Source organism: Megalobrama amblycephala, linkage group LG1 (assembly GCF_018812025.1).
Source record: "Megalobrama amblycephala isolate DHTTF-2021 linkage group LG1, ASM1881202v1, whole genome shotgun sequence".
Lineage (NCBI taxonomy): Eukaryota > Metazoa > Chordata > Actinopteri > Cypriniformes > Xenocyprididae > Megalobrama > Megalobrama amblycephala.
In genome coordinates this window covers 54,019,002-54,045,928 of record NC_063044.1, presented here as the reverse complement: position 1 = coordinate 54,045,928, position 26,927 = coordinate 54,019,002, and the positions used below count along the sequence as shown (strand labels likewise).

At 39.2% G+C, this 26,927-nt stretch overlaps 2 protein-coding genes across 4 annotated transcripts in view; both read left to right on the top strand.

The window, feature by feature from the left end:
• Positions 1 to 26,927, top strand: part of LOC125274624 (polymeric immunoglobulin receptor-like) — an 859,185-nt gene that overhangs the window by 226,786 nt on the left and 605,472 nt on the right. The gene's annotated exons all lie outside the window — the stretch shown is intronic.
• cacna1aa (calcium channel, voltage-dependent, P/Q type, alpha 1A subunit, a) overlaps positions 1 to 26,927 on the top strand; it is a 115,171-nt gene that overhangs the window by 67,029 nt on the left and 21,215 nt on the right. The window contains 16 exon segments of the mRNA XM_048201594.1: positions 2,030 to 2,129; positions 3,078 to 3,238; positions 3,314 to 3,454; positions 3,683 to 3,884; positions 4,028 to 4,192; positions 4,402 to 4,512; positions 5,734 to 5,817; positions 10,976 to 11,092; positions 12,880 to 12,945; positions 13,058 to 13,155; positions 13,247 to 13,397; positions 14,287 to 14,414; positions 18,413 to 18,509; positions 22,548 to 22,662; positions 23,034 to 23,141; positions 25,152 to 25,252. Of these exon segments, the coding sequence (XP_048057551.1) occupies positions 2,030 to 2,129; positions 3,078 to 3,238; positions 3,314 to 3,454; positions 3,683 to 3,884; positions 4,028 to 4,192; positions 4,402 to 4,512; positions 5,734 to 5,817; positions 10,976 to 11,092; positions 12,880 to 12,945; positions 13,058 to 13,155; positions 13,247 to 13,397; positions 14,287 to 14,414; positions 18,413 to 18,509; positions 22,548 to 22,662; positions 23,034 to 23,141; positions 25,152 to 25,252 (1,945 nt within the window).

The following is a 26,927-nucleotide window of genomic DNA, read 5'->3' as shown; positions in this document are numbered from 1 at the left end:
CTATACAGTGAGGTCCAAAAGTCTTAGAGGACATTTAAAATCTGGCATTTGTTCATTTAATCTTGGAAATAAAGTTAGAGGATTTAGACAAATTATAAAGAAAGAAAAGTCACTTAAAATAATTTTGTTTGCTTTGTATGAAGAACAAACCAAATTTAAGTTATTTGTTCAGTGATGTCCAGTTCATGCACATATCTATTACTTTTCCATTAAGTTCAATTTGTTAATATTAGTTGAAGCATTAGATGATTTGATTTGGTTGTTGTTTAAGGTTGTTTACACCATGCTTTGTATTTCTGTGATATAAACAGTTATCAGTTAAAGGTGCTAAAGAGGATGTTTTGTTTTATACATTTTTGCAATATTACTTGAAACTGTCTTTACTAACTGATAAAAGACTATTTATTAGGTGCACTGAAAGGAATAAAATTAATATACATCATCTGTGCACGAGGTAGGGCCTTAAAAACATCAGCCAATCGTTTACGCGATCATCGCGTAAACGATTGGCCCTCTGGCTTGTCAATCACTGCCATGACGTTCCTTGTGAGAGACGTGCGCGGCTGCGCGCTCCAGTAACTTTCCACACTCTACAGGCGCCGCATGTAATGTTTTTGTCAGGAGACAGGAGTAACAACTGCAGATTATGAGTTACCTGCGGTGAGTCCGACATAATGAATCCACTAACACGACACAGCGAATGCCGGTGGTAAACACTCGTGTTCCAATACTCGTGCACGAGTTTTGGGAGGCGTTCCCTCGAAAGGAGGGGGGGGTTGTTCTTACGCATGCGCTCATTTCAAAAACTCAGTAACATTCTTTGGTTTCTCAGTCGACGAAAAGATCCTCTTTAGCACCTTTAAGTTATCTCCAAGCCCCCCTGGAAGATCCCTGGCCTACACAGTCATTATGCTATACCACATCGCCCTCCACTGGATGTATAATGAGCAGCAATAAATTACATTTTAGCATTTTATGCCGCCATAATTCTGTGGTTATTTTGGTGAAAGTAACTCAAAAGTAACGCAAAAGTAGTGTAACGCTTTACAATTCAGAGACAGTAATATATGTAACTAATTACTTTCAAATGACAGTAACTAGCAATATAGAATGTATTACATTTTGTAAATAACTTGCCCAACTCTGCATATAGATTAGTTTACAACCACGCATTTCCACAGTTTAGTCTTCAGTGTATGACTTTTGCATTTACCTTGCTGGTCACTAGCCGCACATCTGCCATCCAACAGCTGTACACACATCTGGTGGATGGCTGTGCTCGGGTACCACAGTAGTGTGACGCGCAAACTGTGATAATGTAAGCCAGAACATCTTCATATCGACTATCTTCAGAGTGACTTGGTTCTTCACACTAGAGCCAGAGCTGATATAAGGGACCAGCTCATTGTAGGAGCTCCTCCCCTCTGGAGTGACTGAATGTGTGTTTCCAGGTCCTTTTATATGTTTATCTTTTTGTGTTTGCCAATGGACAACCCCAAAAACAAGAAAGAAAGAGGTTTGGCTGGGCATTCCGCAGCAGGGATGCCTGAGTCTGCTCCGTATGTTTCATGCTGTTGTCATGGCAATGTAATGAAACCAGCCAGTGTTCCTCGGGAAAAGAGGTACAGTGGTGGTTCCAACATGGGCTAAGACGGTACAGCGGATATTACATCCACTGAGCTAGTTTCCAGTACAGCATGAGCCACACCAGTGAGTGTGTGTTGACAGATTGACTGAGTGCATGCGTTTTAGTACTTGTCTTTCCTAAGTACTGTGAAATGGGCTTGATTGTCTGGCTACAACAGGCTACATTCTCAGTGAGGAGACACGGATGAGATTCCTGATTGGCTGAGAGTAAATGTGTGGATGTAGCAGGCATGTTTCATTGTTTTAACAGCCTGAGCTACTAACTCACCCCTAAATTGTGTGTTTAAGTCCAATTATCCATGTAGCCTGAGGCCTTCTGCCATTTCACTTTCTAACTGTGTTTGTATGTATGTGTGTGTTTGTGTGTGTGGTTCATTTGCAGTGGAAGCAGCAAAGGGAAAGACATCAGTACTATCAAGTCTCTACGTGTGCTCCGAGTACTGCGGCCTCTGAAAACCATCAAGCGTCTGCCCAAGCTGAAGGTAAATCTGTGTTTGGCTGTTTTCCCCCTGTGTTGTATGTATGTCTATCTGAATCTATCTATCTATATATCTATACTCACTTTTGTGAGATACCATATCTATCTATCTATCTATCTATCTATATATAATATGTATATGTAAGTATGTATGTATGTGTGTGTGTGTGTGTGTGTATATATATATATATATATATATATATATATATATAATAAACTGTATGCATGTATGTATTTTAATTAGTGCTGTCAAATCAGTTAATCATGATTAATTGCATCTAAAATATGTATTATTACGTATCTGTGTGTGTGTGTGTGTGTGCATGTATACACACACACATATATTTATACATATACAGTGCCTATAGAAAGTCATTATACCCTGTGAAAATCTTTACCTTTTGTCACATTTCACATTACCCAAGAAAATAAACTAAATCAACTTAATTCTAATTAACTACTAAGTCTAATATTTTTTATTTTTACTTTGATGATTTGATAAGGGTTATAATGTGTACATAGTATAAACCTCATAAAAGTTTGAAAAAATGTCTGAATAATTTTTGGTTTGACTAATATATATATAATGTGTGTGTGTATATTATGTTCGATTTGACAGGACTAATTTTAATATCTTTAATTCTTTTAATTTAATTGACAAAAAAAAAAAAAAAAAAATCTTAATGCTTTTTCCTTCACTGTTTTTCATGCTGTTATGCTGTTCTTGATTTTTTTTTTTTTTTTTTTTTTTTTTTTTTTGCTTTCTTTAGTTTGCTTTCTTTTAGTTGATGGTAATTCTGATTCTGTTTTATGGATATTTATTAGCTGTGGTTTTTTTTTTTGTATTTTTACATTTTGATGCTCTGTTGGTTTGTGTTTTGTCTCACACAAGGCTGAGTTTGTGCTCTGCTTTCAATTTGCTTTGTCTCTTCTGTGTTTTGTCTATTTTCAGGCTGTCTTTGACTGTGTGGTGAACTCTCTGAAGAATGTGTTGAACATCCTCATTGTCTACATGCTGTTCATGTTCATCTTTGCTGTGGTGGCTGTGCAGCTCTTTAAGGGCCGTTTCTTCTACTGTACTGATGAATCCAAGGAGTTTGAGCGGGATTGCAGGTGAGAGAAAACGCACACAAACACACTGCCAAACAGGCACATTGGTGTGTTATTCTAAAAGCATTTTGTTGTCAGGGGCGAGTATCTTGTCTATGAAAGAGATAACGAAGTGAGGGCGCAGAAGCGGGAATGGAAGAAATACGATTTCCACTACGACAACGTGCTCTGGGCCCTTCTCACCCTCTTCACCGTATCTACGGGAGAGGGGTGGCCGCAGTATGTACACATCTCAATTCCTAACCTAATTTCCAGTGTATGTACCCCAAGTCTGAAACAACTAGTGTAATTGCTTCTGTTTTCTAATGTAATGCGAATATTTTCATCACAAATTACAATCTGAGTGAATCATGGCATATACATGACTTGTTACTATTACCTAAAAACTTAGTACAGCATCGCATTGCTGCAAATCACCCAATGACTTCCATTTTTGTCACTCTCCAGGGTGCTGAAACATTCAGTGGATGCGACCTACGAGAATCAGGGCCCGAGCCCAGGTTACCGGATGGAAATGTCCATCTTTTACGTGGTGTACTTTGTGGTCTTCCCCTTCTTCTTCGTCAACATTTTCGTTGCTCTCATCATCATCACTTTCCAGGAGCAAGGAGACAAAATGATGGAGGAATATAGCCTGGAAAAGAATGAGGTAAAGCACTTATCAAATGGGAGGTTTTATAAGCTAAAAAATCAGTGTAGCTCATTCTATATGCATAGCGCTGGCATTGATCTGGTGCATCATATTAGGCAGATTTTCAGCTTGATTAACCTTCGTATCTGTTCTATTTTCAGAGAGCTTGTATAGACTTCGCCATCAATGCTAAACCGCTCACACGTCACATGCCTCAGAACAAGCAAACATTCCAGTACCGCATGTGGGAGTTTGTGGTGTCTCCTCCATTTGAATACACAATCATGGCCTTGATTGCCCTCAATACCGTTGTCCTTATGATGAAGGTGTGGTGGTATTTCTCTTTAGTACATATTGCTTTATGTATTTAGAACACTGAACCAGACTTATAAAATGTACAACAAAATGTAAAAAAAAAATGGCCTGAAAAAAAAAAAAAAAGATTGATGGTCTACAACGATGTTTATTTCTGTTTGCAACTCAGTTACCAAATATTGAGACAGTTTAATACAGATTAAATATGTTGTGTGTTTAGTATGATGGAGCATCACAAACCTATGAAGATGTGTTAGCCAACCTGAACATAGTGTTCACCTCACTTTTCTCCATGGAGTGCATACTGAAGATCATTGCCTTTGGAGCGCTGGTGAGTATAGTTTTCTCATGTTTAAGTGTGTATGTGTGTGTACCTACTTAACCATATTTTGGGGACAAATTTGTACCTAGAAGTGAGCTAAACCTGACAAAACCTCATTTTGGGGATGTCCTCATTTGTAAAAACAGTAAAAATGCAGAAGGTTTTCTGTTATGACTAGGTTACAGTATGTTGTAACCTCTAAAAACCTCTAAAAAAAGTATGTTGACTTTTTTTAGAAAGTGCAACATAATACGATTGTATGATTTAAATTTTACTTGACTCAAATTGTAAGACAGACAAGCCTACTAAAAAACCTTTTGCACATCCTCTAAAAACTTTTAAAACTTACAATCATAAGTTTATTTTCTCACCTTACTTGCCATTGCCAGGTGTGGCAAAAAGTTAATTTTGGATCCTATTTGTGTTCATATTCCTGTTTTGTGTGGAAATGTGGCTGAAGGAATTGGGGGGGTAGGGGTGTCTTTAGAAATCATTGAGGTTTAAATCAGCATTGTGCAAGCAGATTTATGAACAGATCGAGCATGAGAGAAAGAGAGAGAGCAATCAGAGAGGTAGCATTCTGACGTAGATGAGAACAGGGTTGGGACATGGAAGTATAGGACACAAAGGAAATGGTTGTAGTCAGCTAAAAGTCATGCAAGTAAGAGACGCACATGAAGATAGAGAGCTGGAGGGCACATTGAAGAGATTAGGAGTGGAAAATGGAAAAAGAAAGAGATTTAGAGCGAAATGAAGATTACGGGTATGTCACATGTTGGATGGAAAGAGTTAACACACACACACAATCACACACCAGTGCCCACCAGTGCAAAGATTGTGTGTGTGTGTTTGTGTGTAACTCTTTCCATGTCCTGTTATAATGCAGCTGGTGTACTGAATGGCTCTAATGCAGTGTTTTCCTGCAGGCGCTCACTTGGCAGCTCACAAAAAGGCTGTTATGTTCAGCATCTGGGCCACTAGTCTTCTAGGCATCCACCCTTTTTTTGTGCACAGTGTGAGGGAGAGGAAAACACAGGGAAGGAGGAATAAGGGCTAAAATGGGCAAGGGAGCTGTTTTATTAGCACCAGAGAGTTAAAATAAATCGTTTGCTTGTTTTTCTGCCAGCGGGTCACCGAGTATATATGTGTGTGTGTGTGTGTGTGTGTGTGTGTCAAACGTAATCCTCTTTTAGCCCAACTGACAAACGCATCTGTGTCTTTTTACCACAGAACTACTTCAAAGACGCCTGGAACATCTTCGACTGTGTGACTGTACTTGGCAGCATCACTGATATTTTAGTCACAGAGCTAGGGGTAAGTGTGTAGCAGAAGGGCTGCCATCTGTGATTGCGTATGTGCGTGTTTGTTTGTGTATCCTGTCTGTACGTTTGTGTGTATTTCCGTATGTGATTGAGAGACTCTCAGCAGGATCTTCTCCTGCTCACTGAGGTGTAAGGAACTCCTAAAAGTCTTATATAATCGTCCCAATTGTTGTGTGAGGCAGATCAGTGAGCCAGTGGTGCTCATCGGTGACAGGGGTCTGTTACTTTTCTAGCTTCGTCATTTATCCCAGAGTCAGATCAAGCTGACCTACCAATAAAAAAAAAAAAAAACTTTCTCAACTATTAACATGTATTTATGATCCAGCAAATGATGATGGGCATCTCTGAAAATTACTGAAACATAAGAATGCTTTTTTTTTTTCTTACTTTTAGACCATCAGCACTTAACAATTTACAGACACTTTAAAAACCTCAAGAAATCTAAAATTAAAAACAAGTTTTGTGACTTTAAAGGGTTAGTTCACCCAAAAATGGAATTTCTGTCATTAATTATTCACCCTCATGTCTTTCCAAACCAGTAAGACCTTCATTCATCTTCAGAACACAAATTAAGATATTTTTGATAAAATCTGATGGCTCAGTGAGGCCTGCATTGACAGCAAGATCATTTCCTTTTTCAATGTCCAGAAGCTTTGAAGCTTTACGAATCTTTTATTTTGAATCAGTGGTTCAGAGCGCCAAAATCACATGATTTCAGTAAACAAGGCTTTGTTACGTCATAAATATTTTGAAATTTCAATAGTTCACGTGACTTTGGCAGTTTGATACATGCTCTAAACCACTGATTCGAAACAAAAGATTCATAAAGTTTTGAAACTTCATGAAGCAGTGTTTTGAAATCTGCTTTTAGGATTACAAAAGCACATTGATGACCTCAATCCAAACACACATGGGCTTATGTTTTAAAGTTTTGAAACTTCATGAAGCAGTGTTTTGAAATCGCCCATCACTAGATATTGTTGGATATAGTCATTATTTGGTGCACAAAAAGTGTTCTTATCACTTTATAATATTAAGGTTGAACCACTGTTGTCACATGAACTGTTTTAAATATGTTTTAGTAGCTTTCTGGGCATTGAAAAATGAATTATATTGCTGGCTATGGAGGCCACTGAGCCATTGGATTTTATCAAAAAATATCTTAATTTGTGTTCTGAAGATTAACGGAGGTCTTACAGGTGTGGAACGACATGAGGGTGAGTAATTAATGACTGAATTAAAATTTTTGGGTGAACTAACCCTTTAAAAGTGTGTTAACTGTGAGGTTGTTTATATGCCAGTGTTCACCTAAATTTGGTCAAATTAATCTTCACATCTACACACAAATCTACACATTCAAAAAGTACTTTCTTTCTTTCTAGGAAAACAGACCAAAGATATTGATGACTCATCCTGCACTACACACAATTTTGTCCAATCAAATGCTATCTACAGGGAGTGCAGAATTATTAGGCAAGTTGATTTTCTGATCATATTTTTTTCCCAAGCACATTTTACCAATTCCAATCCACATCAATCTTAATAACTACTATTAATATTGTTTTTAATCATTTATAAGTGATATATAATTGTTCATGAAGGCTGGAAATGAAAAATGCCTTATATTCAGGTGTGCAGAATTATTAGGCAAGTTTTCTTTTACAGGCAAAATGAGCCAAAAAAGAGATTTAACTCAGACTGAAAAGTCAAAAATTATTAAATACTCATGAGAAGGACGCAATACTAATGCAATACTAGAAATTGCAAAGTTAAAGCATGACCAAGGGACAGCAAAATGCTCATTGGGTCAGCGGGGTCAGACAAAAACAGGTGTAAAAGAAAAGACACATGTTAACTTCAAAATAATTAAGAATTAAGGTGAAGAATTAAGTGTGAAACCATCAGGAACCCTTTAGTCTCCAGCGCCACCATTTTCCAGAGCTGCAACCTACCTGGAGTCTCCAGAAGTGCAAGGTGTCAGGATCTCAGAGACTTAGGTTAGCTAAAGAATCCTAAAAAATGACCTGCACTTGATAAGAATCACAAGCTGAAGTGTTATAAAATACATGAAGACTGGGTTTTAATAGGGCTTATAGACAGACAGCTTGAGAATGACTCCTGAAGGACCAGCACCACATCCTCTTGTACCACTGTTTGAAGAATTTATCCAGAATCTGGCAGTAAGGTGTTTGAGTTCACTTTTAGTCCATCTCTTATCCTGAAATGTCTGTCTTGCAGAGATGGACTAAAAATGATCTTCCAAAACTTACTGCCAGATTCTGGATAAATTCTTCAAACAGTGGTACAAGAGGATGTGGTGCTGGTCCTTCAGGAGTCACTCTCAAGCTGTCTGTTTATAAGGCCTATAAAAACCCAGTCTTCATGTATTTTATAACACTTCAGCTTGTGATTCTTATCAAGTGCGGGTCATTTTTTAGGATTCTTTAGCTAACCTAAGTCTCTGAGATCCTGAGACCTTGCACTTCTGGAGACTCCAGGTAGGTTGCAGTTCTGGAAAATGGTGGCGCTGGAGACTAAAGGGTTCCTGATGGTTTCACACATAATTCTTAATTATTTTGCAGTTAACGTGTCTTTTCTTTTCCACCTGTTTTTGTCTGACCCCGCTGACCCAATGAGCATTTTGCTGTCCCTTGGTCATGCTTTAACTTTGCAATTTCTAGTATTGCATTAGTATTGCGTCCTTCTCATGAGTATTTAATAATTTTTGACTTTTCAGTCTGAGTTAAATCTCTTTTTTGGCTCATTTTGCCTGTAAAAGAAAACTTGCCTAATAATTCTGCACACCTGAATATAAGGCATTTTTCATTTCCAGCCTTCATGAACAATTATATATCACTTATAAATGATTAAAAACAATATTAATAGTAGTTATTAAGATTGATGTGGATTGGAATTGGTAAAATGTGCTTGGGAAAAAAATATGATCAGAAAATCAACTTGCCTAATAATTCTGCACTCCCTGTAGAATGAGAACGTCCCACCCCCAAATGCGACTAGCGAATCATAGTTCATGGCTGTAATGTAACTAAAGTTTGTTGCCTATTTAATAAAAAAAGAGAAAAGCCCTTTGATATGTCTAGCCTGAACTTCCTGTTTAAATAGAAATTGGTCAACATTGGAAAGAAAACTGCTTTATGAATTAGAAATATATTATTTATTTGTAAATGAAATATTTTATTTATTTGGAAATATAATTTTTTTTTTATGTAGTTGTGTATTTATTTAATTAGTTAGTAATTGTATCATTTATTGTTTGTTTGTTTTTTGTTTGTTTGTTTTTTTAATAGCCAGTAAGCTTAAGTTTATGTCACAGTCTGGCAAAACTATGATTTACTACTTGCTAATGCACATCGATGGCAGGTTGCATTAGGGAGACATTGGCATTCTAGAGAGCATTTTACATACATTTCAGTCATCAAGACTATTGTTCCCATTAAAGAAATTTGAATATTAAATTTTATTTACATTTACTCAGCTTTTAGGATTACAAAAGCACATTGATGACCTCAATCCAAACACACATGGGCTTATGTTTTAAAGTCACGGGGTTATTTAACTGAAATGTGATGTGAAATAACTTATGATATTATATTCATTACACAGTGATTCCTTAGTGTAAGGCCCAATCCTGTATCTGAAGATCTACCTGGAGAGTTTAGGTACATCACTGGTCAAGCACACCTGCCAGTAACCTTCAGTGAACCATCTGGACATGGTGTGCTTCGTTAAAGTTGCAATTAAAGTCTGCAGGAAGTCAGATATCCAGTTATCCGACTGGCAAATTATATATGTACTGTTGAAGCTGCGTTGAAAGCATATGAAATGTGCATCATCATTTTAAAAATGAAAAGGTTTTTGTTATAATCAACCTTTAGTTGGATCAAAAAAGTTTGTTGTAAGATATGCATAATGATAATTCATTTCTTGTTTTATCTTTTCTTACATGCTTTCTTTAAACTCTTCTTAATGGCGGCTTTGCCCTCTGATGACTCCATCCAATCAAAATGCACTATGAAACTCATGTGTATATCCATGACCTGACCTGACCAATCACAATGGTTGTTTAATCAACCTCCAAAAATACTGCTATAAACCATGCTTCTGCAACATCTACATGTAGATGGTTTGTAATTTTTTTTTCTTTTTTTTCCTTTGGAGTAATGCATCTTATGCATCTGTTTCCCTGTGGCTGATGATGATAATGATGCATGTGCTCGAGTCATGATGACCCTCGCCCCTGCTTGTCTGATGATATGACAAAACCTCTCTCAGCTGAGGTGTAATTGATCCGTAGCACAGTTTAAACGTTTGGTGTTGCTCTGCAGGTTTCCTGAATGCATGTTGCGCTCTTACTTTTTTGTTGATAGGGAACACTAGTAATTATTATGTTTCTGACACTGCATCTTCATACAGTCATATAGACCTCCAAATACATCAGCACACACAGATGTAAACATACTGAAGGCTTCTAAATATGTTATTTATGAAGGTAGAGATGGAGTTAAATCCACCTTGAGCTCATACTCTATTTTTGTTTCCCTGTATTTCTGTGCTGCTTAAAAGACACTGAACAGTCATGTCTTCCCCTCAATTTCTGACGATTTCATATGCCAAAAAATGCCAAAAAGTACAATATTTGATCACATCTGACTGAAAAGTGTCCTTTAACCCAGCACGTGTGTCCCTTCTTTTTGCTAGTGCCCTCTGTTGGTCATTGTAAGCTATTAATGTGGTTGGCATGATTCCACGTGAATCTACAGATCAGTGCATTTGGTTGACTGAAGCAAGAAGTTAGGGTCTGTGCACTCCCTTCCCTAATGAAGATGTTTAGACTCTTACAATCATTTATTTTATTATTATTATATATATTTTTTGTATGAGTTGCTGCCTCCCTCTTCTGTCTTTTCCCCTTTTTTCACCATTGGATATGACGAGCCTGTTCAGTCTTGCCAGTTTAATATTTGTTTTCTGATTTCTCCTTGTTTGATTTTGTTTATTCCTTTAAAAAAAAAAATTGTTTACAATTTGTAATTTCAGACTGAAATAATTTATTTTCTCTATGTTTCTGCCTATCTCTCTCTCCTACTGTTTCTCTGCATCTGTCTGCTGCTTCCTTTCTCTCTCTGTAGAACAATTTCATAAATCTGAGTTTTCTAAGGCTCTTCAGAGCTGCTCGTCTCATTAAGTTGCTCAGGCAGGGTGAAACCATACGCATCCTGCTCTGGACCTTCGTCCAGTCTTTCAAGGTAAAATTACACACATAAAAAGTAGTATGCAACGCAATCACTGTTTTATGAGACTTTGTAGAGCTGCATACACACAATGTTAATCTCATCAACGAAATTAATGGAGAAAATGTTGGTTAAATTGGGTTGGTTTTGTTTATTTCATCAGCGTTAAAGAAAATATGAAGAAAAATGTGTATTGTCATGATAAATAGATGATTTTGTGAGAAGTAAGAAAATGTTTTTTGAAGAGGAAAAGTCTAGAAAGAATATTATTCTTTCAAATAATCCAATTATATGTCACATAATGACCTGCTTGTACCGTGTGAACATGGAAAGTGCTTTGCGTGTAAATTAACACCTTAAAGGTGCAATGTGTAAAATTTGGGAGGATCTATTATAATATAACATACATAACTATGTTTTCAGTGGTGCATAAACATCTTACATAATGAACCGTTATGTTTTTAGAATGAGCCATTTCTATCTCATACACCACGGGTCCCTCTCCATGTCAAGTTGTCATTTTGCGCCGGCATGTTTCTACAGCAGCCCTAAATGGACAAACTGCTCTACGGAGCGCGTTTAGTCACTGTGTTGTTCTTCTTTTAAATCGTTTGTGTTTTTAGAGGCAGTTTGCATCATCATCGTTGAATACGCACGAAGTAGTAGTAGTAGTAGCAAAGTTCCTTTAAGTCAGGTAATTTCACTCGGCGGCCATCTTTGAAACGCCTCTCGGGCATGCAAGTGCAGCTCCTATCTCTTTGAATGGGGAAACATCAAATTCTCCAAAGCCGTTGGCCAAGCTTTTGATTAAATTTCATATTTGAAATCACCAATGAAATCTGACAACAACTGTCTCATAAATTTTGTTTCTAAATGTTTGAATCATGACAAAAAACTGTATTTTTCAGGCTGGATCAAGCTAACGCGCATTCGCAGTCCCAAGTGTGGCAGAATGTGGAAGCGAGTTTTTTCTCTTGTGCCTCATTTCGGAGGCGCGCGTCTGACTGTTTCTATAGAAACCGGAGCTTCTAACGGCCGCTACAGTGACGCGATGACTTTACCAGTCGTCGATTGGCTCTTATTTAGAAGGCGGGACTTATTCCGCCATATTGCGCGTTGCACTTTCTCCCATTCAAAACAATAGAAGTGATGCGTCTTGTGTTATTCTGTAGTCTTTGGTAGTAGTTGTCTGGTTTATTCGAAGCAGAGACCGTTCTTTGTTAGAAGTAAAAAGAAACCTCATTGCTTCACACAGCTCCACTCTGCTGTCTCGGACAACGACATCTTTGTGTTGTGTCGGCCAGACGGCCACCGTAGCTTCTCCAAAAGAGAGGGGTGCGAGGGGTGTGTACCGTTAGTTGCAGTTCGCAACCTCAGCGGTAGATGCCGCTAAAATTTACACACTGCACCTTTAACAGATCATTATTTATGAGAAATGCTGTGAATGCACTGAAGATATGTTACACCAGGATGTTATTGCCAAGCGCGCATATTCACAATGTGACTGATAAATCACAGACAGTGAATAACTAAAGCATATTTTTGTCAACTAAAATGGTATTTTGTAGACTAAAATTACATCATTTTAGTCCAAATAAAACTGACAAAAAATACTGAATTATAATTGTTTTAATGTTTTCATTGAAAGTTGTGTAAAAATCAAAAATTGTCTAAAAATGAAGATTGCATACATCTCTTGTAGACAATATGTTAACATTCTGACAATACGCTGCACATTTGTCGAGTAACTGGTTTTCACACATTTAAATGTTGGTTAATTTTGACTTATCTGCTGTATTTAGGCTCTGCCGTATGTGTGCCTACTCATCGCCATGCTGTTCTTCATCTACGCCATCATTGGCATGCAGGTGAGTATTGAGAGAGTGTGTGGGAGGCTGCACAGCACATACTGAGAATAGGTAAATGGCTATATTTGAAGGTAGTGGGCAATGAGATTGTGGGTTTATGCTGGTTTCACAGCTGTTTGGGAACATTTCGCTTGATGACAATGGTGAGAGTGCCATTAACCAGCACAACAACTTCAGGACTTTTTTCCAGGCCCTAATGCTGCTCTTCAGGTTTGTGTGTGCATCACAGACTGCCTCTGTTGAATGTTGTGTGTGGGTTGCATACACTTTCTAAACGTAGTTCAACTCTGTGCATTTGTAGGAGTGCTACAGGTGAGGCATGGCATGAAATCATGCTGTCATGTCTGGGAAAGAAGGTGTGTGATCGTCTCTCTGGTAACACGGAGGCAGAATGTGGGAGCGAGTTTGCCTACCTCTACTTTGTCTCCTTCATCTTCCTCTGTTCCTTTCTGGTGAGAACAACAGCACTGTCGTTATTACTTCCATTGTACTCATAGGCACAATTTACGGTGGAACGTGTTACCACAGCTGGTTGCAGTGGCTGAATTTGTCCCTGCTAATGATTAAAGATGAAAAGATCACAAATTGTTGAGCAGCAATAGTTTTCATTTTGTTAGTATAGTATATTATAATTAGAGCTGATCTGGAACTGGAATTAATCATTTTGATGTTTTGCTGATTGGTCGCTATGTTTGTTATCAATGATAATCAGTGACATGTGACATACTTCTCTATTTCTTTTCCATCTGTTCCAATGAAATAACAGAAGTAAATGCAAACAAATGTGTTCCATATCAGTAGTACTCATGTGTACTACTGATATGCATCTACTGATTGCAGCTTCAATTTATTTGTATAAACAAAAATAAGAATCTATGGTAACATTTTATTTTGTCATTGTTACATATGTCACATGTAGTTACTGTAGTTACAACTATAAATTTTGCATAAGTACTTAACTAACCCTAACTTTAACTCTATAGTAAGTACATGTAATAAATTATTATTACTCAATACTTAAATGCACTGTAATACTGACATCTTAAAATAAAGTGTAATCAAATTTATATTAAATATGAATATAGGTTATTCAAACCAAAAATGTGGTCGTAACTTCACCGCTAATCCATTGACATATCAAACTGAGCGGCAGCATGATTCCTGTAGTAAGGGCTAGTATTATATCTAACAAAAAATAAATAAATAAAACTGTTCATTTAATTTTTTATTACAACGTGACTCCCGTGACTGTATTGTATTAATATTGCTACTATTGACTCATGTACATTCGGTGTGTAATATACAGCTCAACTCATCAGACTTTGATTTGCATGTGTATAGATGTTGAATCTTTTCGTGGCTGTGATCATGGATAATTTTGAGTACCTGACACGTGACTCCTCTATCCTGGGACCCCATCATCTGGACGAGTATGTGAGGATCTGGGCAGAGTATGATCCAGCTGCTTGGTGAGCCCATGTGAACTTGCATACATAAACACAACAGTATATATTACTCTACTATATTTTGTATTTTACATACTAAAGCTTAAAAGTACTAATTACTTGGTAACTTGAAGTGAAGTTATTTTATAAATGTATCTCACTAAACTCATCCATATACTCTTGGTAGTTATATATAGATATACAACTAACATTAGTTTGTCAATAACATGTTTAATCCTTGATAATCCTTGTGAAAGATGAAACCATACAATCCTTTAAAATACATGCTGTTTAAAATGTTTACATGCTGTTTAAAAAACTTACTCTGACTACAACTTTTTGAATTTCTTTGGCCCCTACATTTCTGGACACACCATTTTTAAGAGGCTATTTTAAGAAACACTTTTTGGTCTTGTGTGGAAGGCCAGTGTGATTTAAATGTGTATAACTATACATTTTCACACATGTGAATAAAGCCTCTGTCCTATATAATGCAGAACACGTTGGCCCTCTCTTATGTGTTCGACTGGAACGCTTCATTTTTGACACGGGTATAGAGCCATGGCCTCTGGCACAGTCTTTAACGTACAGAGCCTGGCTTCATTGTATCCTACCTTGGACCAAACAGAGGGGAGAATACCACAGCAACAGCTGAGAGAAAGGGATCATGGATTTGAGCTTCTCAGCTCTGTTAAAATCCATCTATCCCCTCAAACCCTCCTACGTGCCCTTCTGTGAGTCCCAGTCCTCCCACTCTGGAATACTGCATACTGCAAGCCAAACTTACTGTGCCAGCCCCCATCCCTTCTTATGAACACGCTAAGTTTCTCGGTATCTGCATTCCAGTGCCTGTCACCCTAATGTTGTGTGTTAGACAATAATGTAGGCGGGCAACTGAGCGTTAATCAAGTATTCAGAGAAGAAATGGAAGGACTGAATCTTAACATGCAAGCAGGATTAAAGCCTTTTAACAAAATTATACTCAAATGATTGAGGAGAATGAGGAAGGAAGGAAGGAAGGAAGGCAGGAGAATGAGGAGGAAAAAATGTGGAAGGAGGAAGGAAGGGAGGAAGGAAAGAGAATGAGGAAGAAAAAGAAAAGATGGAAGGAAGGAGAATAAGGAAGAATGGAAGGAAGGAGAATGAGGAAGGAAGGAAGGAAGGAAGGAAGGAAGGAAGGAAGGAAGGAAGGAAAGATAATGAGGAAGGAATGAAAAGAGAAAAAGAAAAGGTGGAAGGGAGGAAGGAAGGAAGGAAGGCAGGAGAATGAGGAAGAAAAAAATGTGGAAGGAGGAAGGAAGGGAGGAAGGAAAGAGAATGAGGAAGAAAAAGAAAAGATGGAAGGAAGGAAGGAAGGAGAATAAGGAAGAATGGAAGGAAGGAGAATGAGGAAGGAAGGAAGGAAGGAGAGATAATGAGGAAGGAATGAAAAGAGAAAAAAGAAAAGGTGGAAGGAAGGGAGGGAGGAAGGGAGGAAGGAAGCAGAATGAGGAATCAAGGAGAATGAGGAAGAAAAAGAAAAGGTGAAAGGAATGAAGGAGAAGGAAGGAGAATGAGGATGAAAAAGAAAAGGTGGAAGGAAGGAGAATGAGGAATGAAGGAGAATGAGGAAGAAAAAGAAAAGGTGGAAGGCAGGGAGGGAGGGAGGAGAAAGATGAAGGAAGGAAGGATAATGAGGAAGAAAAGGAGGAAGGAAGGAGAATGAGGAAGAAAAAGAAAAGGTTGAAGGAAGGAAGGAAGGAAGGAAGGAAGGAGAATGAGGAATGAAGGAGAAGGAAGGAGAATGAGGAAGGAATGAAAAGAAAAAAAAGGTGGAAGGGAAGGAGAATGAGGAAGAAAAAGAAAAGGTGGAAGGAAGGAAGGAAGGAAGGAAGGAAGGAAGGAGAATGAGGAAAGAAGGACAATGAGGAAGAAAGGGAGGAAGGAAGGAAGGAGAATGAGGAAGAAAAGGAGGAAGGAAGGAAGGAAGGAAGGAGAATGAGGAAGAAAAAGAAAAGTAGGAAGGAAGGAGAATAAGGAAGGAATGAGAATGAGGAATGAAGGAGAAGGAAGGAGAATGAGGGAGGAATGAAAAGAAAAAGAAAAGGTGGAAGGGAAGGAGGAAGGAGAATGAGGAAGAAAAAGAAAAGGTGGAAGGAATGAAGGAGAATGAGGAAGAAAAAGAAAAGGTGGAAGGCAGGGAGGGAGGGAGGAGATGAAGGAAGGAAGGAAGGAATGAAAAGGAAGGTGAAGGAGGGAGGAAAAGGAGAGAAGAAAGAAGGAAGGAAGGAAGGAATGAGGAAGAAAAGGAGGAAAAGGTGAGGAAGAAAAAGAAAAGTGAGGAGGAAGGAAGGAAGGAAGAGAGAAATGAAGGAAGGAAGGAATGAGGAAGGAATGAAGGAAGGAAGGAAGGAATGAGGAAGGAATGAAAAAGGAAGGAAATGAAGGAAGAAAAGGTGAAGGAAGGAATGAGGAAGAAAAAGAAAAGGAATGGAAGGAAGAAAGAAAAAGAAGGTGAAGGAAGAATGAGGAAGGAAGGAAGGTGAAAGGAATGAGGAAGAAAGGGAGGAAGGAAGGAAGGAGATGAGGAAGGAAGGATGAGGAAGAAAAGGAGGAAGGAAGGAAGGAAGAAGGAAGGAAGGAAGGAAGGAAGGAAGGAAGGAAGGAAGGAAGGAGAATGAGGAAGAAAAAGAAAAGGAAGGAATGAGGAAGGAAGGAGAATGAAGGAAGGAATGAGGAATGAGGAAGAAGGAGAATGAAGGAGAAGGAAGGAAGAATGAGGAATGAGGAATGAAGGAAGAAAAAGAAAGGAAGGTGGAAGGGAAGGAAGGAGAATGAGGAAGAAAAAGAAAAGGTGGAAGGAAGGAAGGAAAGAAAAGGAGGAAGGAAAAAATGGAAGGAAGGAAGGAAGAATGAGGAAGAAAAAGAAGGAAGGAAGGAAGAGATGAGGAAGGAAGGAAGGAAGGAAGGAAGGAAGGAAGGAAGGAGGAAGGAAGGAAGAAAAGGTGGAAGGAAGGAAGGAAGGAGAAATGAGGAAATGAGGAAGAAAAAGAAAGAAGGAAGGAGAATGAGAAAGGTGGAAGGAAGGAAGAAAAAAAGAAGGGAAGAGGAAGGAAGGAATGAGAAAGAAGGAGAATGAGGAAGAAAAAGGAAGGAAGGAAGGAGAATGAGGAAGGAAGGAAGGAGGAATGGAAAAGGAAAAGGAAAATGAAAGAGAAGAAGAAGGAAAATGAGAAGGAAAAAGAAGGTGGAAGGAAGGAGAAGGAGAATGAGGAAGAAAAAGAAAAGGTGGAAGGAAGGAAGGAGAATGAGGAAGAAAAAGAAAAGGTGGAAGGAAGGAAGGAGAATGAGGAAGAAAAAGAAAAGGAGGAAGGAAAGAAGGAATGAGAAAGAGGAAGAAAAAGAAAAGGTGGAAGGAAGGAGAATGAGGAAGGAATGGAAAAGAAAAGGTGAAAGGAAGGAAGAAAATTAAGAAACAAAAATGATGGAGAAGAATATAGAAGTAGAATAGAACAGAAGTAAAAAGAAGTGCAACAAAAAATGGAGAGAGGAAGAAAGAATTAAATGAATCAGAAGGAAGAAAGGAAGGAAGCTAAAAGGATGTAGAAGAGAAAATGAGGAATGAAGGAAGGAAGGAAGGGAAAGAGGAAGGAAAAGAAAGTAGAACAGAAAGGAAGGAATGAAGCAGGAGAGGGAAAGAGAAAGGAAGGAAAACAAAGGGTTAAAGGGAAAGGGGATGAAAAATAGAAGGAAAGGAAAAAGGAAAGAAGAAAAGGGGATGAAGGAAAGGAAAAATAGGAAAACAGAAAAATAGAACAAAAGGAAAAAACAAGAAATGAAGTAGAGATGGTTGAGGAGCAGTAATACAGAGGTTTGCGAAATGACCAGACGCAGCCTCAAGATTTAACGGCACAAACGGGTGACGAGCAAATAAGAAAATGTTTGTGTGATTCTGTGCTTCTCTCTCTGTTCTTGTGCTCTTCTTCCTGCCAATGTCTCTGTTCTGAGTTGTGTTCTCTAACTTCCCTGTATTCTTCTTACAGCGGGCGCATTCATTATAAGGATATGTACAGTTTATTGCGAGTTATCGACCCCCCTCTGGGCTTAGGCAAGAAATGTCCTCATAGGGTGGCCTGCAAGGTTTGACTTCCACTTAAAAACTAATATTACCTGCTAGCATCCAGAATGCAATGAATGTCGCTTACCTCCTCTTCTTTTTCTTTTCAACAATGTTTTTGTACTCTCACCATTTCTACTTGCATTCTACTTGATATGACAATGAGAATGTGCAGGACAATGCCGACACTTACAGGAGCATGAAGTGCACTAGTGTGTATGAAACAAGCAAACGAGAAAACCACTAAAGTGAAAGACAACCAAACAAAAAAAGAAACGAATCAGCCATCTTTGATTTTTGTTTTGCTTGCTGTTGAGGCACGTCTCGGTCTAGCTGGTACGGTAGCGTGCATTGTTCTGGGTGGAGGGGGACAGAAACTGCATTGACATAAAACTTCATTACAACGCCCTGCCAGCAGTGGGACTTTATGCCTGTTCTGAAGCCCCCCTGCTCTTCTATGCAACCTGCCCCATTGCATAGAACGCCGTTTTAGCACTCAAGCGTCCCACCTCCTCCTTCCCCTTACCCACAAATAAACCGATCATCAGTCTTACGGCAGCCTAGTTTACCAAACCACTCCTTTCGTCCAAGCCAATAACCTTCTTTTTGTTCTGTTCTGTTCTCCTCCCTTCCCACTTTCTTGTCTCCTTCCTGATCCCTTCTTTTTTGATTTACTCCTTTTTTTTCTTCTCTTTCTCTCTCTCCCATGCACATTTCTTTGGTTTTTTGTTTTGTTTCGGTTGCCCAGTGGCAGAATCAGTTACAGGGATATGTATGAGATGCTCAGGCACATGTCTCCTCCGTTAGGCCTGGGGAAGAAGTGCCCTGCACGGGTTGCCTACAAGGTAGAGGGCCTCCGAGTGGCCAGCGCTGTGTCTGTACTGTTGGTGTTTTCTCTTTTTATTTTCTCTCCTTCTTTTCCTCCTTCGTTGTCTGACGGAGGCCGCTATTGTGATTCTGGTGGCAGGGCCGGGTTCAAGGGTGTTAGGCTCAGACGGGCCGATCCACAGGGAAGCGGGAACGGAAAACCTTCTCAGCACTTTTGCACCGTATAAAGACATACGCACCGACAAACAATACCGCACTCTCATGCAGGATTTAAAGCTTTAAAGGATGAAATGTAAAGGTCTCAGATTTGATTTCACAGTCTACATCATTATCGATACATTAAAGCTAAATGCTTATGCTTTAATGTACAGCAGTGATCAAAAAGTACATTCGAGTATGACAATAAACACAAAAGCTGTGTCCCAAATGACGCAGAGCACACTTATGCACATATACTATGTACTCTACCGTCTAGTGTATGAATTTTATAAGGTTATTTTGTCATCCAGCATCATAGTTTGATAGTCCCTCCACCTCCACCACTTAAGGAAAGCTGCAACAGTTGAGTTTGCCCTTCCACACTTTTATAATTAAATAAGTGCATCATCTGGGTATTCGATGTGCACTTTTCAGTGTGAACACACCACTCACACTATTTAGTCGGCAAAATGGCATAGAATAGTGCATAAGTACACAAACTGGGACACATCATCATGCACACACACACAAACACAAACACGCACGCTCAAATACACATCCAAATGTGCGTGTGCAGCAGTGGTTGGAAGGCCTGAAGGACTTAAGTCCTCCGAGTCCCTCAGCTCTGTGGATGCCGCTCTCTTAGGGACCCTTTCCTCTTGGGACCAGCTCTCTGTCTCTCTCTTTTTCGCTTACACACAGATATGCACACACTCACACACGTGCAACAACACACGTGTAATCCTTGGGTAGCGTTAAGGCACTACGACGGAGTAAGTCATTTTCGTACAGTGTAACTCTTTTGCACAAAAAATAAAATCCTTTTCCCACTTCTCTTTCTTCTGTCAATGCAGTTCTAATCTGTTTCCAGCCCCTCCTCTTTACATTCTGCCAATCATCTGCATGCTCCGCCTTCCAGGCCACTGGCCCCTCCCACAAAATACTCCCTTAGCCTTTTCTCTCTTTCTCCTTCTCTTTCTCTGTCTGTCCGCCCGCAAACGTACACTGACGTTTCACCCTTGGTCAGTGAACGACAGCTAAAAAGTGCAGGAAAGGAGATCTGTGCCCTTAGTGAGCCCTAAACCAGACTGGGATCTCCTTTCTCTTACCTTTTCTCTGCCCACCCTTCATTTTTCTCTGTCCCATTTGAACTCCCATTTCATTGTCAAGTAAAATATTTTGCTCCACAGAGTGTTCAATGATCTCCACCAACTTAGACTTGTGGTGGCAGCCCAACAATCTCTGTGTGTTCGATCAGACAAGTCACTTCCTGTCTAATAGGGTCTCTGTCGCCCCCTAATCTCAGTGGAATGAGGAACAGTGACCAAGACCATTGCATTCACCCTCTTTCTCCCTGTCAAACATTAGGGCCCATAATAGAGGATCGCCTGTAGAAAATGTGACCAGCCTGTGGTAGAGCTTTTTTTCTTACGTTTCCTGTAGCTTTATCTTACGCTTCATTTTCCTTCGCACTCGGATTTCCATGTAGTTTTCGAGCTCTCTTTAAATTTGGTGTCACTGTCTCTGTCCTGTCTCTTTCATCACTACCATCTCCACCATCCAAACTCCTCCTGTAAAAGCTGTCAGTCCTAAACCAACTTCCTGCTCCGGTACTCCTCTCTGGCAGCCCACTGCTTCTCTCTTTATCATCTGTAGCATTAAAGTATTACCTTCGCGCAGCAGGTAGCCGAATCCTCACTCTTAGCTCATCCTCTTCACAACAACAACTCACAAAGCCATTCCCTTTTTTGTTCTTTTTTACTGGAGAATGCTGCTCTAACCTAAACCAATAGCCTGCACCCATCTTTTTTGCATTGAGAGACCAGAGAATCTGGATCAAGCTCTTGTTTTATCCAGTAGCCCATCTATGATTGAGTCTCAATGACAGCAACCACTACTAAACCTAAATGAATGAGCTGAAATGAACCAACTAGATGATGCTTTCAGTGTTGGCTGCTCTGTTGCTTGTCCTGTGATGCATGTGACTGCATGATGCATGCTGGGAAAGAGGGTGGTGGGGGGTGGAGGGTGAGTGTTTCTTCGGGGGTGGAGTGGGACGGGGAGACATCGGATAACGTGGGCGATTGCATAACAGAGGGCGTCATGGTATCGGAAGGATTGAGGTAACATTTAACCCTGTGCAATGCAATAATGACTTTCTGTGTTTGAGTATAATCTTTCCCCAGACCAGTACAGGATGAATTATACTTTAAAACACTGACATTTACATAATGCTGTTTTAATTGATTACTTCATCCGCTGGTCTGAGTTTAATATGTGAACCTCCTCCTGGAAAAGCTCTTTGACCGACTGCTCAGATGCTAATATGAAAACAAGGTACACCATCGCACAGATATGAATTTGATTTGTAGCATATGTTTCATTGATATCTAGATCAGTGGTTTTTGGCTGGTTTTTGCTTCAGGACCTAGATTTTACATCAAAGGGCAACACAGCTACAAAACGAATGTCCTTAGAGTCAAACATCGACATTGACACATTAATTTAGTATGATTTGTTTTACCTTAGTGACACCTTGCCTTATGTTCATGAATTTTGATAGTGATGTCCTGTCACACAATCTGTCAATGCTGACATCTAGCTAATTTGATGGAATTCTACCAAATAAAAAAAAAAAAAAATACAGTTGAATTTAAACAGACTTTGAAGTCAACAACAAAAAATATGAGGATTACATCCTCCTCACTTTTAAAAGTTGATAAAAAGTTTTATTTGTATTATATGTTTTAAGTATCTATGACCCAATTTTGGTCATGACCAACCAGTTGAGAATCACTGTTCTAGACCATAGAATAATTCAATTTCTCCACTTTGTCATGATTACCACACTAAGACAGTTCTAAATTAATTCTTAAACTGAGTATCAAAGGTCACAGAGCTAACCCTGAAAATCCCTCCTCCTTTCTCCCCCAATCCCTCTCACACACCAAAAACACACCCTGCTCGGAGGTTCAGAACACACACGCATTTCAGTGGCTCTGCTCTTCTAACTGCCCTTGATTGGCTCTCCACAGAGACTGTTGCGGATGGATCTGCCAGTTGCCGATGATAACACAGTGCACTTTAATTCTACCCTTATGGCCTTAATCCGAACTGCTCTGGACATCAAGATCGCCAAGGGTGGGGAAGGTTTGGCACCCCTTCTTCCTTTCCTCATTCATTCCTCTTTGTATCTTGCCTATGTAAAGTAGACTTTTCCTCTGTTTTTGCCTAAATCTGTCTGAATGGTTACTCTATGGTAAATATATTTGCCTATAGTGGTTTAATTAGAGTGGGGTTCAAAAGTCTGAGATTCAAATTTAATTTAAACCTTAAAAATTTGAGAATTTTCGGTGAAATCCAAAAAAAGAGTCTTTGGAACACCACTGAGTTGTAAAATATAATTTGTAAGACATTGTGCACAGTATTTTTTACATAAGACTGGATACAACAAAAATTGTGTGTTTGTGGAAGTATATTTGCACATATGTGTGTACGTGTACCTGTTTCTGTGTAAATAGGAGGTGTGGATAAACACCAAATGGATGCTGAACTAAGGAAGGAGATGATGGCGATATGGCCTAATCTCTCTCAGAAGACTCTGGACCTTCTAGTGACGCCACACAAGTGTAAGTTACCCAGGAGGTTGGTGTGTCCACAATGTTTCTCTTTTACCACCTGAGGACAGCTTCTCTCAGTCAGCCCACTCACTGCTCTGCACCCCCTGATGGTCCAGGCCGGCACCCTTAGTTTAGAGTAATTTTAGGACCTTACAGAAATAGACCACACACTTTAAGATTAAGTGCAGACTAATTACATCAGTCAGAATGAATTGCCAATGCTGAAAATGATGCAGAAAGTATGTAGTATGCAAATCAGATAACGGTGCAAACATATAAATAGATGCAATGCCTATACATACAGATGAACTAAGGCAATATTTGCATTTTTTTTTTTTTCGAATAGCCAAATACATAGCCTTTCAAAGTGTACTCCATGTGATAGTGTGCGCAAACACAGGTGCTCTACGCATGAAAGTTTCATCCTTGTCTAGTGTCTTTACTATTTCTCTACAGAAGTTAACTTTTGAGAGAGAAAAATGCTTGGTTACATTTTATTTTACAGTGCCATAGTTACTGAGTACTATTAATTAACTACTTGTACTTACAATAGAGTTACAGTTAGGGTTAGGGTTTGGTTTAGGGTTAGTTACTTGTAATTATGCATAATTTACTGTTATTACTATAGTAAGTGCATGTAGTAATGTGTAACTACTGCACTGTAAAATAAAGTGTTACCAAATGCTTTTGCACTCATTTAGTTTTGGTAATCTGGGAACGTATTTTGTTGTTGCTTCACCTTGTGGACCAACTAATTAGTGTAAAATAATTCAAGATGCATGTGCAAGCGTGGAGTATGCACAGTTAGAAAAATCTGACAGACTATGCTGGTGATAAAATTTACAACACATGCACTGTACGCATAACCTAGTTTACATGTAAAAACCGAAATAAACTTTAGTGTGGTTAAAAAAAAAAAAAGGAGAAAAAAAAAAGATGTTTCAGGGACACCTGTTGTGTTGCTGCTATCTTTAGCATGTTTAGCTCCTACCCTTCTACTATGTAGAGATTCTTACACAAAAAAACTATTAAAAATATATATTTTGTGACAATGTATCTTCAAATGCTACAAAAAACAATGATAACAGCCTTACATGTATGTCCTAGATCACTATGCCTGAGATCAGGGGGTGCCTTACTATAGATCAACCCTCTATAGATGTCTTTTCACTACAGGGGTTATGAGGTTCCTGACAAGATGTACATAAAACAGTATTTTAAAAAAAGAAAAAACATTTTATTGCACCACTTATATGCTACCAATAAGATGTATGTGCTAACTTGCCGGTAAGACGTGTTAAAAACATGCTAAAGGCTTACTATCTTAAGAGACTTGCTTAAAAAAAGGTAGCCTAATGCTTGCTAGATGCTCCAAAAAAGCATGAAATAATGAGGTGACATTGCTGTCACACATGAGGCAATAAAGCTTTTTGGGGAAAAAATATAATGCTACTAATATAAAAGTATGTTTCAGATGAGTTTGCAGCAAGCATGTAATAATTTAGATCTGTATTGTTTGATGCTAATTTTATCTTCATTGTTCTATGCAGATCCTATACAGAGGTGGTGACCATGGCTTTAAACACCACTAAGCATGGCATGTAAACATAGTCTGAAGTTACTCTTAGTAACTTCTCCATGTGGACTCGGTTCCATAAAGTGGCAGAGACCATTTTTTGGAGACCGTTGTTACCTTGTTTACTGTATCTAGGAGTTATTCTGTAGTTTGTTGTCAGTTCTTGCAATACTCTGATTTAAAACAGTAGAAATGGTAAGAGTATTTCAAATATAGATGATAAAAATGAAGTGCATAAAAAGCCCAGTTTTAGCCATTTGAATCAGTCTGCTTGTGAAAAGACCATTGGCTCTGTGTGTCAATTTGACACTCTTTGTTTGTGCATGTGAGTTTGTGCATCTGCGTTTGTCGTGTGCATGTCCCGTCCTCACTCCCATCCCCCTCGCTCAGGGTCCATCTCACCTTGTCTAATCGTGCAGGGTAACTTGTCCTTTTCTCAGCAGCGACAGACCTGACAGTAGGAAAGATCTACGCTGCCATGATGATCATGGAGTACTACCGGCAAAGTAAAGCCAAACGGACACAAGCTCTCCATGATGAGCAGGTATGCCGTCTTCCTCTCACCCTGCAGTCACCCAACCTCAATCCATGATGAGCTGTGACAAGCAATCCTCAACTATGCTAATTAATAACTTTCACCAAACTCTGAAGCATGAAAACACTTGAATCTCAGCTAGATACATGCCTGTGGATGTGCCTATATTGTTTAAAGAACATTCTTAGTGAGAGATCCACAACCAAAACATCTCACCTTCAGATGGGGAACCAGTGAAAATGTGTTGGATTCTTGCCGCTTGCCACAGTTCATGTGGACTGTTCTTCAAATTTGACAATGCACTCACCTTCACTTTCTAATTTCATGACTGTGAGAGATAACCTTCTTTGTACTTAGTCATTCAATAGATTTATCTGGTTTCTTTGCTTGAATCTTAATCATGACTATTTTAATCCAAACTGTTGATAGTGATGTCAGCTCAGCATTTTACTGTTACTAAGAACAACCGTTTGACATTGAAGTACTACATTCACAAATGCACCACAAAATAAGATGTACAGTGGGTACGGAAAGTATTCAGACCCCCTTAAATTTTTAACTGTTTTTGTTATATTGCAGCCATTTACTAAAATCATTTAAGTTCATTTTTTTCCTCATTAATGTACACACAGCACCCCATATTGACAGAAAAACACAGAATTGTTGACATTTTTGCAGATTTATTAAAAAAGAAAATATGAAATATCACATGATCCTAAGTATTCAGACCCTTTGCTCAGTATTTAGTAGAAGCACCCTTTTGATCTAATACAGCCATGAGTCTTTTTGGGAAAGATGCAACAAGTTTTTCACACCTAGATTTGGGGCCATTCCTCCTTGCAGATCCTCTCCAGTTCTGTCAGGTTGGATGGTAAACGTTGGTGGACAGCCATTTTTAGGTCTCTCCAGAGATGCTCAATTGGGTTTAAGTCAGGGCTCTGGCTGGGCCATTCAAGAACAGTCACGGAGTTGTTGTGAAGCCACTGCTTCGTTATTTTAGCTGTGTGCTTAGGGTCATTGTCTTGTTGGAAGGTAAACCTTCGGCCCAGTCTGAGGTCCTGAGCACTCTGGAGAAGGTTTTCGTCCAGGATATCCCTGTACTTGGCCGTATTCATCTTTCCCTCGATTGCAACCATTTCCCTCGATTGCAACCATTGTTGTCCTGTCCCTGCAGCTGAAAAACACACCCACAGCATGATGCTGCCACCACCATGCTTCACTGTTGGGACTGTATTGGACAGGTGATGAGCAGTGCCTGTTTTCTCCACACATACCGCTTAGAATTAAGGCCAAAAAGTTCTATCTTGGTCTCATCAGACCAGAGAATCTTATTTCTCACCATCTTGGCAAACTCCATGCAGGCTTTCATGTGTCTTGCACTGAGGAGAGGCTTCCGTCGGGCCACTCTGCCATAAAGCCCCGACTGGTGGAGGGCTGCAGTGATGGTTGACTTTCTACAACTTTCTCCCATCTCCCGACTGCATCTCTGGAGCTCAGCCACAGTGATCTTTGGGTTCTTCTTTACCTCTCTCACCAAGGCTCTTCTCCCCCAATAGCTCAGTTTGGCCAGACGGCCAGCTCTAGGAAGGGTTCTGGTCGTCCCAAACGTCTTCCATTTAAGGATTATGGAGGCCACTGTGCTCTTAGGAACCTTAAGTGCAGCAGAATTTTTTTTGTAACCTTG